Raw genomic sequence first — 15,969 nt, forward strand, 5'->3', positions numbered from 1 at the left:
ACTTTTTTCTTGGACCCCAGGCCGAAAATTTTGTCATTTCATGTTGAGATCGGTCAAATGGAATACAAAAAAACTGTCACCGAAGAAGAATAACAATAAAAGTATTTTTAACCCCCGTATAGCCCACTCTTATTGTCAGGGCAAAAATCACAGTGAGGTGAAATTGATTTATGTAATTCCAATTTGATTTGAGGGTTTTTTTTGTTTGTTTGTTTTTTTGTGTACAAGATCGAGGCTCGTGTAAGAGCTAACATTCATCACAAAAAACACAAACGGGCACAAAACTTATAATAAAGGGAGCGGGAGACAAGATGGGGAGAGAGAGGGAAGCACACAAGTACAACAGTAGAGAACAGGGACATCGGGAGATCTGTGGAAGGGAGAGGGATTGGGGGGAGGGGGGGGGGTGGCATGGGAAGGGGAGGGTTATAAACAAATTGACATTGCTAGGACTCCCAGGAAAGAAGTCTGTATTTCAAAAAAGTGGATCTGGGGTTAATTAACGGGGGTAGAAAAGATCAAGGTTTTGGATGGGGGAAGATAAGAGATGGTGGTGAACAGCTGTTTTAAAGACCTGGAGGGAGGAGTGGGATTGAAGAGGAGAGAGTCTGGATTTTGGCAACGGAGTTTTTCACAAAACTAGCAAATACGGCTAAACGGACAATTCAGCGGATGTTGTTCTGCATGTTCATTGTTGATATTTTTTATCTTAAAACTAGAGAGTTCATCGAACTATCTGCTCCCATGATATCCCATGCAGTGTTACACTAGACAAAGACATACACTTCAATTTAAATAAAATAATGATTTTAAAGATCTTTAAAAAAAAAACATCCGGAACTTTCTTTCTACTGAAGCAGTCTTATACGTCACCCTTGTGTTGTGACAAAATGGCATTGAGTCGCAGTTTAGGAGATGGAGGCTTTATTGATCACCATAGAACGCAGCGTCAATCGGCATCCTCTTCTTCACCACAATACCACACCGTCTGACATGCCATGCCCTTTAATGCTATATATCGATATACAGAATGGTGCTTTAAAGTATTATGAAGGCGATTTGTGTTCTACAGTGTTCAAGTATATATGTACAATGTCCATTTAAACAGAGGTTTAAGGCGTAAAAATAAATAAATTCCATGTTTTACCGCCATTTTACCCAGTGCCTATTACATCACCCGATCTAACACGTTACGTTAGTTGTTCGTGCCTGTCGTTTGGGTCCTTAATATCGTCCTTCAAAACAGTAAGTTTCCCGTTTGGAATTATATTAAATGTTGTTTGACGACCAGCATGCAGACAGAGTAAATATATGATCTCACTCGTCTCTGCACATGCACGATCGGGACAAATTCAGAGACAAAGTACGGTAAAACGGCACACTTATATTCTTCCTATTCATGTTCCGATTAATGTTCGAAATATAACATTCAGTTTAAATAAGTTGTTCCTCGGTCATAAACTGACAAGACAGACAGATTGACGGACGGACATGAACCAATTGCTTAACCCCGCCTTTCGCTTCGCGTGTGCGGGTTCATGAACCATAGGACATGTATTTTTTCTCTTACAAAATGCTAGTAATGCGCACTCCATGGATGCCTCCTGGACATGATTTTTCTTGTCATTTTCAGATGACAGCTCCAACATATACCGAAAACCTCCAGTTTACAAGCAATACGGTGAGGATGTATAAAAGCATCTTTGATTTTATGGTGGTCCAGAGTTCGCTCACTCGCCCCTGAGCTGTCTCACCTGGGTCAGATTCCGGATCCCATTATAAACTGTCCAACCTGTGTTTCACAGGCAAGGCATTGCATCACAACGTGTGCCATCCCTCAGATGGAGGTTAACCCGGGTATCCCCTGTGCGCCCGTCGGTGACCATTAAAGATACCACTGTGGCCTTTGGCGAAGAGTATCGGGGAGTTATCACCACCACCTTGAGTGATTTACAAATACTCTCCACCCTCCCTCTCCCAAAACCTTCTCACCAACCCTAACTTGGCAAAAATGGCAAGTATGGCAAAAATGGCAACTAAATACCACTCAACAAGAGTTCAAGGAGCCCTTCATCCTGAAATGGCTGTAAGAATAGGAAGAGTAATAAGGTGGGAGGTGATCAAAACATTTGTGGATTTCAATTGTTTTTGAAGGAGAGAAACACCATTGCTTTGTGCTCTTTGAAAATGATTTCATGTCATTTGTTCATTGGAATTAATTGCTGAAAATGTAGGTTTACTGAATCTTTCTCAAAATTCCCCTAAAATCAAGTCATCCAGAGTTCAGTGGAACCTGTACAGATGGTCTGCGTCACATTGAGATTTCACAAAGTGGAAGTTCTATTTTCTCAAGAAGCATTCAGTCAATTAAAGGAAACCGAGTACCCTCCCCCAAATTTCGAACTTCTCCCAAATATTCCAGCAGTTTAAAAACTGTTATTCCCATTAGAACTGTGACATAATCATTTGCCATGGATGATCAAATACTTAGTCCCTTGTCTCATACTGCAACAATGAGTTGTGATATTGAATCCCACATCGACATCATTTGTAAGTATGGAAGTCAGGAAAACAAATTTGAAAAAAAACAAATCCAAAAAATATGTCGGGAATTGCATTCTGAACTACATTTGGAAAAGAAAAAAAAACTCTAAAACAACAAAACAAGTAGGAATGACACCACTTTTTACCGATTGCCATCATGACATATTTTGACATTTTTGTCATAGTGGGCTGTGTGGCAATAGCAACAATTCCATGAAGATGTCGAAGTGAGAGGGTGTTGTACATTTCTTGTGTGGGTTGGTGTAATTATCCCCACACTTTCAAAAACGGGGGGGATATTGTAATTGGATTTAAGCCTGGTGTTGGCTTAGCGGTTAGGGTGCCGGCTTGGGATCCTTGGATCCTGGGTTCGAATCCCGGTCGATCGCTGAATTAACACCAGGGGGGTTGATTCAGCCTGTCATGCCTCTGAGGTCGGCAAATTGAGTACCGGTTCACTGGTAATTCCCTGTGTGTCGCAAGAGGCGACCAACAGGGTTGGCGGCAGGAAGGGCATCCGGCCATAAAACATTGCTTCAAAAAGGGGACCACGGTGCCCGCAAAAAGGCCAACCCCCGCTCTGCGGGGAAAAATGGCCTCTAAAGGTGGTTCCGCTGTCCGTCAATTAAAAAAACATGTCCCTCTAAACAGTTGTGCAGAAATTCACCAAAATTGGTAGTTATGATTACCATATGGCAAGAAGGTGCAAAACCAGTATCATTTTTGGCCCCACCCCTTAGGGCGAGGTCAAAAGGTCAAATTCCAAAAGATTCAATTATGGGCACATTTTAAACCATTGTACATCCAATTAACATGAGGGGACGCATCCCAATGTTGACTGCATATACAAACATATGCAAGCTGAGCTGGAGTCACGCACCGGAAATGGGAATACCTATGGTAAAAATGGCAGACGACTTGAGGTAGAAAGTTAAAGCGAGGCAGTGCCAGGAAAAAGAAAGTTTCAAGAGTACAAGCAAAATACTACAATTGTAGCAGGTCTTAAAAGGAACATATTTCAACCACTTGCACCCATTTAGGAAATCGACTGGCCACAGCTACAGCTCATTATTCATTCAGTCTCTCCACCTGGTTATTCTTTAACATTTTACATGTGAGTGAACGAATCATTATACCGTCATACATCCACTGATTCGGCTGACATTCGGCGGCAAGGTTCCGCACTCCTTCCAATCACGTGACCGGAAGTGTGTCAAAATGGCGGACTTAGTAAATTCCTTCAAATATCTTTTTCTCCAGTCCCACCATTTAGAATTCTACCAAATTTTGGTTACAACATTAAGCCAGGGTAGTGATGTTAAATTGCAGAGGTCATGCTGATCACATGACCAGAAGTGTTAAAATGGCCGACATGGGCAATTTTTTGGAAAATCGTGTAAATTCCTTCAAATAATCTTCTTCTCCAGACCCACCAATGAGAATGCTACCAAATTTGGGTAACAACATTGGGCCAAGGTAGGGATGTTAAATTGCGGAGGGCATGCTGATCACATGACCAAAAGTGTGTTAAAATGGCCGACCGTCAATTTTTTGGAAAATCGTGTAAATTCCTTCAAAAATCTTCTTCTCCAGACCCACCAATCCCAATGCTACCAAATTTGGGTAACAACATTGGGCCAAGGTAGGGATGTTAAATTGCGGAGGGCATGCTGATCACATGACCAAAAGTGTGTTAAAATGGCCGACATAGTCAATTTTTTGGAAAATCGTGTAAATTCCTTCAAAAATCTTCTTCTCCAGACCCACCAATGAGAATGCTACCAAATTTGGGTAACAACATTGGGCCAAGGTAGGGATGTTAATTTGCGGAGGGCATGCTGATCAGTGATCACATGACCAGAAGTGTTAAAATGGCCGGCATCGTCAATTTTTTGGAAAATCGTGTAAATTCCTTCAAAAATCTTCTTCTCCAGACCCACCAATGAGTATGCTACCAAATTTGGGTTACAACATTGGGCGAGGGTAGGGATGTTAAATTGCAGAGGGCATGCCGATCATGTGACCATAACTGTGTCAAAATGGTCGCCATAGTCAATGTTTTGGAAAATCACGTAAATACCTTCAAAAATCTTCTTTTCCAGACCCACCAGTCAGAATAGTACCAAATTTTGGTTACAACATTAGGCCTGGCCCAAAAAAGCTACAGGTCCAGTGGTCCTATTTTTACATTCCAATTTGGATTGAGAACATTGAGGTGATGATAAAGGACAAATGTTTAAAACAATTGTCACATTTTTAATGGATCACTGGTAAAGCCTTGTACTTCATCTAAATCTAGTCTTAACCTTTCTATGTCCTTGATCAAAATGTCACTTCAAACTCAAGAACATCATAAATGACTGATCATCGTCACCATTTTGTCACACGCATTGATGAATAACGCTGCCTGTGAAACACCAGGGTGACAGTTTATAGCTGGGTCGGGAATCAAACCCAGGCTAGACAGCTTAGAGGTGGGTGTGTGTACCACTAGGCCATCCTGCCAGCCCTAACGACTCCACAGAATGTAGTTCAAGTTCCCTGTTCAAAACTTAAACCCAAAATTGCAATTTGAAAGGTACTGGACTCTGATCTCCGCTTATTTAAGACTCGTCTTGTTGCCACCGCAGAATCGTCCATGGTGTGTGGCCCAGACCACCTGGTCGGAGAGGAAGTGATCCAGTCAGCCAAATTTCCTGCCGCCCACCCCCCGGATCCCAGGCAGCCCGCCAAGATCGAGATGGACTATTGGCCGTGCCCGCCATCTCTTGCTGCGGTTGGTGAGCCATGAGAAAATCCCCGCCAACCTTCCTAGCTCTTCTGGCCGAGCAAACACAGATGCGATATGCTGTTGATCGGATTGGTAGTTTCCCCGCCAAAAATCCCCGCCAACCTTCCTAGCTCTTCTGGCCGAGCAAACACAGATGCGATATGCTGTTGATCGGATTGTCACTTCAAGCGAGCGGTGCACCAGCATCTCATCTCTTTCCTCAGCCCTACCCTCAATCTTTTCTTAGTCTATCGTTAGTCTGTTTGGATGAGAGCACCTCGATTATCTCTAAAGAAACTACAAAACGTTCATTTTAAAATGTCCTCTCACACACTTTTAATAATCCATGATTATATTTCAACCTTCATTCTCTTGCATGGGCAGAGTTGGCTGGGAAACTTCACCAGATGGAAAATATTTCAAACCAAAGTTGCATCTTGCAGGTTGAGTTGTAAATGCCACTTTTTGACAATCGTGTCCTGTGGTAGAATGGCGCCGACGACGTGGAGCTCGCACCGCAGAGGATGACACAGAAGAGAATGAGGAAGAAGAAGAAATGCGAAGACGGCATGCTATCCACGAGCACAACCTCAGCAAGGTCAGTGATTTTTCACAGCCATTGAATAGAGAAATGCATAAAGAATAAGATATGCCTTAATGGGGCTATCTATCTATGACATATATATATATATATATATATATATATATATATATATATATATATGTATATATATATTGTGGGGATGTGAATGGGGGTACAGGGGTGTAATATAGATTGTTGAGAAGACCGTACACAGGTGTATTCTAGTTTTCTATTTTTTTTGTGGGGGCCTAACACACTTCCCTACACCCACTAAGGAAGGGGGTCAGGGATCATTTAATATTACCTTTGACATAGCTACAAATGCTTTGAGCAATTTTTAAAAATGCAACTTTTTCTTTTTTAAGTTTTGGCACTCACTGATGAACCTCTGAAAGTTTGATGAAGATCCGTTTGGCCATTTCTGATGAAAGTGGCAATGCACACACACACACAGACGCATAGACACACAAACAGCTCTCTCTCTCATAGGATAGCTTATTAGAAAAACTACACATAAATTATTCTCTTTCTCTCTCTCGAAAAGACAAATGATGAAGCCAAATGATGAATTGCGAAAGATGATGGGAATAGAGCCTGTGATTGATGCTGTGAAGAGAAACAGATGGAGATGGTTTGTTACTCCCGCCAGGGAGTAATGCATTCACTCGTGTCCGTGTGTGTGTGTGTGTGTGTGTTCGTGAACAAGATATCTGGAAAAGTTCTGAACGGATTTGGATGAAAGTTGGTGGGATGATTGCCCTTGGAATAAGGAAGAATTGATTAGTTTTTGGTGAAGCTCAGGATATTATTCCCGATCCAGGAATTTTTTGAAGGATTTTTTTTACCATTGGAAGATAGGGCTCATTTTTTTTCAACATTATCTTCTATATATTCTATATTTAACATTGTGATATGAAAATAGTTTTCATATTTGTTGTAAATGTAGTTTAAACTCGTGGTTATGCGTTAGAGCGGTGTATTTTTTTTAGCAGCGTCGTCTTCAATGTTCATTTTTTTTTTCTTTCTAATAAAGACATATTCTGTCATTTTAAAACCACCAAAGTGTGTATTAGGTTTCCCCGTTTCATAAAATGTATCGTTTGATACGTATAATGCTTTAAAACTGTTTTTTTGTTTTGTTTTGTTTTTTACCTCAGAAGAGATATCAACATTTAGCTCAGCGAATGTCATTCGCGGTGTCAGTATTTGATGAACTTATAAAGACTTAGTTCCAGATTTGTCAATGGCTGAGGTATATTAACAAACGAATAAAACAGATTTGGCAAAATTCCAACTTTTTTTTTTAAGATCGCATATTCACCCAAGGTTGTGAGAGGTTGAAGAAGAAGAAACCTCGCTTGGGCTTCCCAGACCAAATAAATAATTCTGGTTTCCATTTATAATCATCCAAGTTCCCTTCCAAAAAACTTCAACACAGGATGAGGCAATTCGGCCCATCAAGGCTTTAGCAATGGTTGCCAACCTATCGTTTGTCCCTTCCCTTGCCATTTAAATGCTGATGTCGAGCAAGGAAGCAACACGTATCATTTTAAAAGTCTTTGGTATGACTCATTTGGGGTTTGAACCACCGACCTGACACTCACAGAGCCGACGCTCTGACCATTACGTCACTGAGTCATATTACATAATAATCAAAACTATTCTCCCACCTTGTGCACGAACCATGTGTTTTGACAATTCCATCATTTTATTTAACCTTCTTCAGTTTTCCATCTCCCAGGAACATTCATTTGTCCATCATGAATGCTGTTGTTTTGGGATTTTTTCTGTTTTATTGCATTAAAGCTTTTATTCTTATTCTTAAATGATGTTTTTCTCCTCTAATTCCGAGATATGTCAAAATTCATTATCTGACAGTTAGGGCCTACTTTCTTTTTCATTTATTGTTTTGGGGAGAGGGGATGTTAAACAAAACATATTATTCCAACTAAACCCACGGCGGGAGTATGCGCTCTACTGAGTGGTGTTCTAGTTTGGTCATGTGTTGAGGAAGGATGAAAGTGACTGGTTGAGAAGAGTGATGGAAATGAATGTAGAAGGAAGTAGAGGACGGGGAAGACCGAGAAAGACTTAGCTAAAGATGGTGGAAGAAGCAATGCGGGCAAGGGGGTTAACAAGGGGAGATGCAGAAAATGGGGAAGATTGTCATGGGGACCGCAAGGCTAACCCCCACTCTTGCAGGGAAAATGGCCTTAAAATGCCTGTTGTTGTTGTTGTTGTCTCTCTCTCTCTCAAACTCACACTAATTTTGTTGCTACAACTAGAGTATTGCTTGGGAGAATTATGAGCATTTTAATGCAATGAAGAACTTGAATAGTTACGATGCGTGATGCCTTGGACATTCTTTCATGGTCTTCCCATTTCGATTCTGAACTTAGGTGCAGTCAGGACTTGGACAGCTTATCTTGCGAGAGGAGATGGACAGATTGCCGGCTCCCTGTGACCTCGACCCTCGTTCTTCGTCACGGACGCCATCCGCATCCAGCGAACCTGCACAGCGGACACGCTACGACTCACCCTTGAATGCCTGTGAGTTCAACAAAGCAACAACCTCAGGCACATTGTTTGCAGCAGCAGTTGATGGAAGATGTTTCGTAGTTTTGGTTGTCTGGGGGAACCAATGCTGGTCACTTTACCTAATTCATCTCTGAAGATCAAATTGTGTTCTTCGTTTATCTTTTTTGTGGAGGAATTGTTCAAATGTGTGCAATATGGAGGACGAACTGTTCAAATACTTCATTAGAGAGGTAGTTGTGCTGCTGATGCAGTTCTCCTTGTAGATAAGGTCAGGGATTTGGAATTTGTTCATGGTGCCAGACATAACTCACCTACTTCAGACACCTTGACTTGACCTTGACCTTGACAGAGACACCTTGACCGAGAGACACTGAGAGACTTTCATCGAGAGACACCTTGGGATATTTAACGTCTATCAGCAAATACTTGCAGACGGAACACCTGGCTTAACATCCATCTGAGGAATGGAACACTTTGTGATGCCAGTGGAGCTTGGCAGTGGAACACCGATCTGGTAGTTTAGTAGTCGGGTGGTGAATCAAACCCAGGCTCAGTGGTAAGTGAGCTACGTCTGCACCACCCACTGCATTCGGATGGACATCGGGCAATGCCAGCACCACCGTGTTGACTCGTGGATAATCGAGCGGTGTTGCTGTATTTTCTGCCTTCGAGAATATTTATTTGCCAAACAAGAGGTTGTTGAAACTTTCTCTCACCTACCAGCACCACTGATTTCTAGAAACACTGGAAATTCCCCTAATAAATTATGTCCTTGCTCACTCTCATGTTTTTCACATGTAATTAGCTATTTACTTAAACTACTTCAATTTCAATTCATGGAAAGAAGAATCAATAATTAATTAAAAGTAATTATAAGTAATAAACACAGCCACGACACAGGCAATAACCACGTACTTTAATTGATAAGCACAAATGCAATAACTATTCCCATTACATTGTATGAACGATCGATGCACCCAGAAATTGTAGACCTACTGCACGTATGTGGTGATAGTGGGATATCGTGGCCATTTCCATGAACATTGTTCATGTGGCAACATGAGGCTATGTCACCCTTGTTCAGTAAACATATATGACCATGACCATTCCTTTTTGCATCTTCAGATGCATATTGCTGCCAAAGCAGTTGCAGGCTATTGGGCACAATCCTGGATGGGTCTCCACTCCGACACGGGATACTCAAATGGCTCATTCATCCCCTGTAAGCTGGTATACATTTTGCCGACCTCGGAAGGATGACAGGCTGAGTCAACCAACCTGGTGTGAATTCAACGGTTAGCAGTGGCTTGAACTCAGGACCCTGAGATCTTAAGCCAGCAACCTTAACCGTTAAGCCAGCACCAGGCTATAACACCAGTATAAAAGAATTGAGTGGTGCTCTGCCACCCATCGTGCCGAGGAAAGCGATGGAGATTGGACTGCACGCGTGTTTGCCCAAAATTTACTCCACCTCATCTTTCTGAGGAGAGGGCCAGAGCTGACATCAAACAAGCAAGCAAGCATACCTGATTATATAATGTATATTTTTAAATAAATCGAACCCCCTAACTTGATGAGGCAGCAAGGCACAGGTCGTGTCCCATAACAGCAAATGCTGCACGACCTGTTAGCAACAAGCGTCATCTGTCACACGGACGCATTGTCTCTGCCCTCCTGATGGGGTTGTAATCTGCAGGAAGGATACATTAAACAAAAGGAGCAACTCTGACCCCAAATGCGTCATGACGCTGACATCATGCACATAGATTATGCCAACATATAACCTCCAAACTAGGATGGCATCCATGTGGCACTCAGGTCTTTAAAGACCGAGGTTTATGGTCACAAATAAATGAAAGCAGAGGCACCGATCCAAATTTTGCCCTTATTAAAATCCTAGCCACCTGGTGTAATTGATTAGGCAAGAGGTGATTGGTTATTCTCTCCAATTACAGGTGAGATACGTGATTGGGTCTTGTTATTGATTTGTTAACTACGTTTGGCATGGCACGTGGTACATGCTTGGGATCCTCGGTGGTGCAGGTTTTTGTCTACGCTGTCACTGATGACTCGTCAATAAGTTATGAAACCGGTCTTGTAGCTGAAAGGGACGTGTAGCATTGGGATTCTCATTTTATGTGCTACTTGTGAATGTCTGCAGCTGTAGAGGAACTCGGGTAGAGTTTTAAACAGCAAAGGGCTTACCTAATTGTGTAGCTTTTCTTGGTTGCTTTATGCAGCTTCATTTGGCTCAAAGAGCATAGGGGTTAATTAATTAAAATCTTAACCACCTGGAGTAATTGATTATTTGAGAGCAAACTGAGTATTCCCTTCATTTATGGGTGAGAGACGTGATTGGGTCTTGTTATTTATATGTTAATTACCTCCGCCACCGAAGGTGGATGGAGTTTATGTTTTCACCCTTGTCTGTTTGTTTGTCTGTCTGTCTGTCTGTGAACAAGATATCTCAAAAAGTTGTGGACGGATTCAGACGAAATTTGACAGAGAGATAGTGTATGTGACAATGACGAAATGATTAGACTTTAGTGAAGATCCGGATTTGGATCCGGCTACTAGAATTTTTAAGTGATTCTTCACCATTGGGAGATGGGGCCAAAAACGATATATAGCAGAATATCTTAAAAGGTTATGCACTGATTTGGCCGAAACTTGGTGAACAGATTGGGTGTGCGACAAGGACGAAACGATTCAATTTTGGTGAAGATCTGAATATGGATTCGGACATGAGAATTATTAAATTTTTAAGTGATTCTTCACCATTGAGAGATCGGGCGAAAAGCGATATATAACATGATATTTTAAAAAGTTATTTACGAGTTATAAATAAACTTGGTGGATGAGTTGGTTAGGTGACAAGAACAAGCTGATTTGAATTTGGTTCAGGTCCAGATGCAGATCCGGCCTATCAATGGGATACAAAACATAAACTGTTCAGCCTGGCATAGGTATGCTCTCTACTGAGTGCTGTTCTAGTTGCTATCGGCATTGCATGTGGTACATGGTTGTATTACCAAACCAGCGAATGTTTCCATATGCAGTAAATAGTGAAACTGTGAATGCCAAACTAATGAATGTGTTTGCATGCGGAGAGAGAGAGAGCAGTTTCATATGGGTGGAAACTCAAAATCATAATTGTATTGAGAAATCTATGAAACCACCCACCTTAGGACACCCGCTGAGGCTCCAAAGAGTTCCACAGAAGGTTTGGCAGAGCTATCCCCAAAACTGAGGGAGTAGTTTGGGAACTGACAAACAGAAAGGCAGTCCTGCTTCATTATATATAAGATTATATAGATACAGACACATGATTGAGGCTCATGGAAGAAGTCGAGCAGAATGGAAAGGAGAAAAGCCAAGAACAAAGTGAAACAAAGATCAAGGGTATCGGGAGAAGGAGACATGGCGGTGAATAAGCTGCACACAGGCTGAATTAAATGCAGCAAGAAGATGAATGGGACAGCAGGGATGAAACAGAAAGAGAAAGAACCAACCGATAACTAACAAACGCAAAAAGGTGACGGAGAGGGAGGAAAATCACAATAACCAGAGAGGGAGGAAAATCACAATAACCTGGTAAAAGGGAGTGCTTGTGAATGGGATCATTTTGGTTCGACGAAATCATGGGTATGGATGGGGATTGACCTGAGATAGTGATGACAGACTTGTCTTTAAGCCCTGGAGGGAAGAATGCAATTGAACATACTGGGGAAGTTGGATCCACAGGTGAGAAAAGAGGAACAAATAAGTGGAGGTGAGCAGTGAGCCTGGATTTTGAGAGTTTAACAAGGACAGGGTTAGTGGCAGACCATGTGCACCTTGCAGAAACCTGGGAGGGACAGAGCGAAGAGAGGGCAGAGGTGCAATACCAAAAAGGAGGTAGTAGAACACAGGGAGGCTACCAACCTGCCTAAGATGTGGAATTAACAAGCCTAGACACTCTTCGAGCTTCGTCATGGGAGATTACAATTATCTTGAAGGCCTTGGTTTGCATGGCGTCTTTTTTTTTTTTTGTATACTGAATCGAGGCTCGTGAAAGAGCTAACATTTACTTCACAAACAAATCGACCAGACAAACAAAATACACAAAAAGAGGGAGCGGAAGACAAGATGGGGAGAAAAGGGGAAGCACACAAACACAACATCCGAGAGCAGGGAGATGTGTGGAAGGGAGAGGGCCCGGGGGGAGGAGGCATGGGAAGGGGGGGGGGGGGGGGGAGGGAGAAGTATAAAGCACAAGGACACCAAGGACTTCCAGGACAGAAGTTGGTATTTCAAATACCAACTGACCGCAAGGTGTGAAGCAGGGGCACCAGCCCAAATGGGAGAGCAGTGCTACATCAAACTTTGGATGAAGGCATTCTAGGAGGATAGGAGTTCACGTTTGCCAAGGAAGGACTTTTTACGACACAGGATGTCCAGTCAGCGACTGATTTGCAGAAGCTGATAGGTTTATACTTAAGTTTATCAGTTTTGCACCTTGTTTATGCAATGTGCAGGGGCTAGAGGATAGGCATGATAACTCCAGACACCAGATGGTATAAATCTGTACATAAGGGAAAGGAAGCTAGTTTGGAAGGATTGCCAAGCAGTAGTAATATCAGGAGATGTAGAACTGAATGACCAGTCTTGGTCTTGACATGAGAAGGCAGCTTGCAGTCCCTGCCAGTCAGCTTGAGTGAAGTGCCAGCCCCCACAGCGCTGATGCTGTACTTTGACAAAAGCCAGAGAGATGTTGATTCTCACAAGCACATGATCAGGTGATCCTCTTGGAGCAGAGGAGGAACAGGACACATTGATCTTAAAATTCATCATTACCAAGTCCAGAGGGGAGGACGTGCCATTAGGAGATATCCGTTCAGAAAGTCCACTGATTGAGTGAGGTCCATGGAGTCACAGAAGTCCTTTGCTGCAATGGATGGTGGGTTGAAGAGATACCAACACCCTGTCAGTTGGCATGGTGCATTGCTTTGTACACTGTACATCATTTTAAAGAAAGAAGGTGCATATACATGTATATCTACCGAGAAATTCAAAAAGATGTCAGCCTCATGTACACATGAAACATGCATGATTTGGCTGAATGAAATGCCAAGATTTGTGTTATAACCAGAATACCTTAGTTTATAATATACACCTCAGTTTATAATATAAACCTCAGTTTATAATATACACCTTAGTTTATAATATACACCTTACTTCCATCACCTTTCGGACTTCCGTCCCAATTTCAGCTTTCTTGCAGAGGGCATCAGGTTTTCCTCTCGGATTTTTCTGTATTTTGCTCCATCCATTTTTCCTTCTATCTTGACAAGTGTCCAGTCCCTGCTGATGAGAAACATCCCCATAACATGATGCTGCCACCACCATACCTCACAATAGGGATGGTGTTCTTTGGGTGATTTGCTGTGTTGGATTTATGCCAAACCTAACGTTTTGCATTTAGGAAAAAAGTTCCATCTTGGTTTCATCAGACCACAAAACTTTTTGCCACATGGCCTCAGAATCTCCGGAATTTCTTTTTTTTTTGCATACCTCAAACAGGAATCAAGGTGGCCTTTTTTGAGTAATGGCTTTCTTCTTAGCACCCTACCATACAGGCCAGACTTTTGGAGTGCTTGGGATGTTGTTGTCACATGCACACAATGACCAGTCTTTCCATAAAGGCCTGTATCTCTTTTAAAGTTGCCATTGGCCTCTTGGTAGCCTGTCTATTCAGTCTCCTCCTTGCTTGGTCATCCAGTTTGGAGGGGCGGCCTGATCTAGACAGGATATTGGTGGTGCCCATACGCCTTCCACTTCTTAATGATTTTCATGACTGTGCTCCAAGGGATATTCAAGGCCTTTGAAATATTTTTGTACCCATACCCTGATCTATGACATTCCACACCTTTATCCTGGATGTCTTTTGAAAGCTCCTTGGTGCTCATGGTTGAGTCTTTGCTGTGAAATGCACTACCCAGCAGAGGAAACATCGAGGAACAGCTGATTTTTTTTCCTGAAATAATCAGAATCACTACAATTTAACACAGGTGGAGGCCAATTAACTTGGTGTGTGATTTTGAAGGTAATTGGTTACACCTGAGCTAATTAGCCCATCCCCTGCGCAGCAGGAGAGATGGGGTTTTGTAATCGTGTGTGTGTGTGTGTGTGTGTGTGTGTGTGTGTGTGTGTGTGTGTGTGTGTGTGTGTGTGTGTGTGTGTGTGTGTGCGTGCATGCGTCTGTCCGGGCCGTAACTTTTTTTTAGCATTTGAGCTGTTCTCATCAAATTTTCAACAAAGCTTTATTAGGATAAAATGGAGAAGTCAAATTAATAATTTGGTCAAAAGGTCAAAGGTCAGCATCATATAAAATCGTCAATTTTCATCCAATTGACCTGAAATTTTAAGAATTTGCATATTGGGTCACTGAATTGGTTCACCATTTAAAAGCTAGAAGCTGATTGGTTTTCTTAGATTAAAAGGTCAAAGGTCAAGGTTGCGTAAAATTGCCAATTGTCACGCAATTGACCTGAAATTTAAAGTATTTGCATATTGGGTCACTGAATTGGTTCACCAATCAAAAGCTACAAGCAGATTGTTGTTTTTTTAGATCAAAAGGTCAAGGTTGCATAAAATTGTCAACTTTCATCCAATTGACCTGAAATTTAAAGAATTTCCCTATTGGATCACAGAATTTGTTTACCAATCAAAAGCAAGAAGCTGATTATTTTTTAGACCTGAAGTTCAAAGGTCAAGGCTGCATAAAATAATAAATTTTAATTTTGTATGTGTTTTAAACTGTTTTCATTATTTTGAGCATACAGAAGAAGAGGAAGAAGTCGGAATACAACCAGATGCGGATGGGCTTTGCATTTTCAGATGCTTTCTCGTTTACAATTGCTATTATAAGGGGGGTGGGCACTGATATAACCAAGATATCCTAGTTTTGTATTTTTAATTAATTTTATGAAGTTTGTGGAATTTGTTTTTCACTGGGAAGTTGTGGGTTACGATGTGTAAATAAAGGTGGAAAGAATCTGATTTAATGCATTTTTATTTCAGGCCATGAGGCAACAAAAGGTGAAAATTTTGAAAGGGGTGCAGACTTTCTATAGGCACTGTATGTACATTGTACACCTTATTATATAATATATGCCATAGTTTATAATATGCACTTTAGTTTGTAATATCCACCTTAATTTATAATATATATCTTAATTTTTAAAATACATCTTGATTCATCGTATACATCTTAATTTGTAATATACACCTTAGTTTATAACATACATCTTAGTTTATAATCTACACCTCAGTTTATAATATACACCTTAGTTTATAATATACACCTTAGTTTATAATATACACCTTAGTTTATAATATACATCTTAGTTTATAATCTACACCTTAGTTTATAATATACACCTTAGTTTATAATATACACCTTAGTTTATAATATACACCTTAATTTATAATATACATCTTAGTTTATAATCTACACCTTAGTTTATAATCTACACCTAAGTTTATAATATAC

The 15,969-nt window shown here is 41.2% G+C and overlaps 1 protein-coding gene across 2 annotated transcripts in view; it reads left to right on the forward strand.

Annotated features, from left to right (window-relative positions):
- The window catches only part of LOC137423715 (actin-binding LIM protein 1-like), a 353,241-nt gene that overhangs the window by 306,304 nt on the left and 30,968 nt on the right, over positions 1-15,969 (forward strand). The window contains exons 13-16 of one of the 2 annotated variants that reach the window (XM_078773796.1): positions 1,634-1,681; positions 5,175-5,324; positions 5,803-5,912; positions 8,297-9,219. In XM_078773796.1, the coding sequence (XP_078629922.1) occupies positions 1,634-1,681; positions 5,175-5,324; positions 5,803-5,912; positions 8,297-8,569 (581 nt within the window). In that variant the 3' untranslated portion in view covers positions 8,570-9,219. Of the gene's footprint in view, positions 1-1,633; positions 1,682-5,174; positions 5,325-5,802; positions 5,913-8,296; positions 9,220-15,969 lie in introns of those variants that run through there. The other variant, XM_068111161.2, reaches the window with a different exon arrangement.

This window comes from Myxine glutinosa, chromosome 3 (assembly GCF_964187855.1).
Source record: "Myxine glutinosa chromosome 3, kmMyxGlut1.1, whole genome shotgun sequence".
Lineage (NCBI taxonomy): Eukaryota > Metazoa > Chordata > Myxini > Myxiniformes > Myxinidae > Myxine > Myxine glutinosa.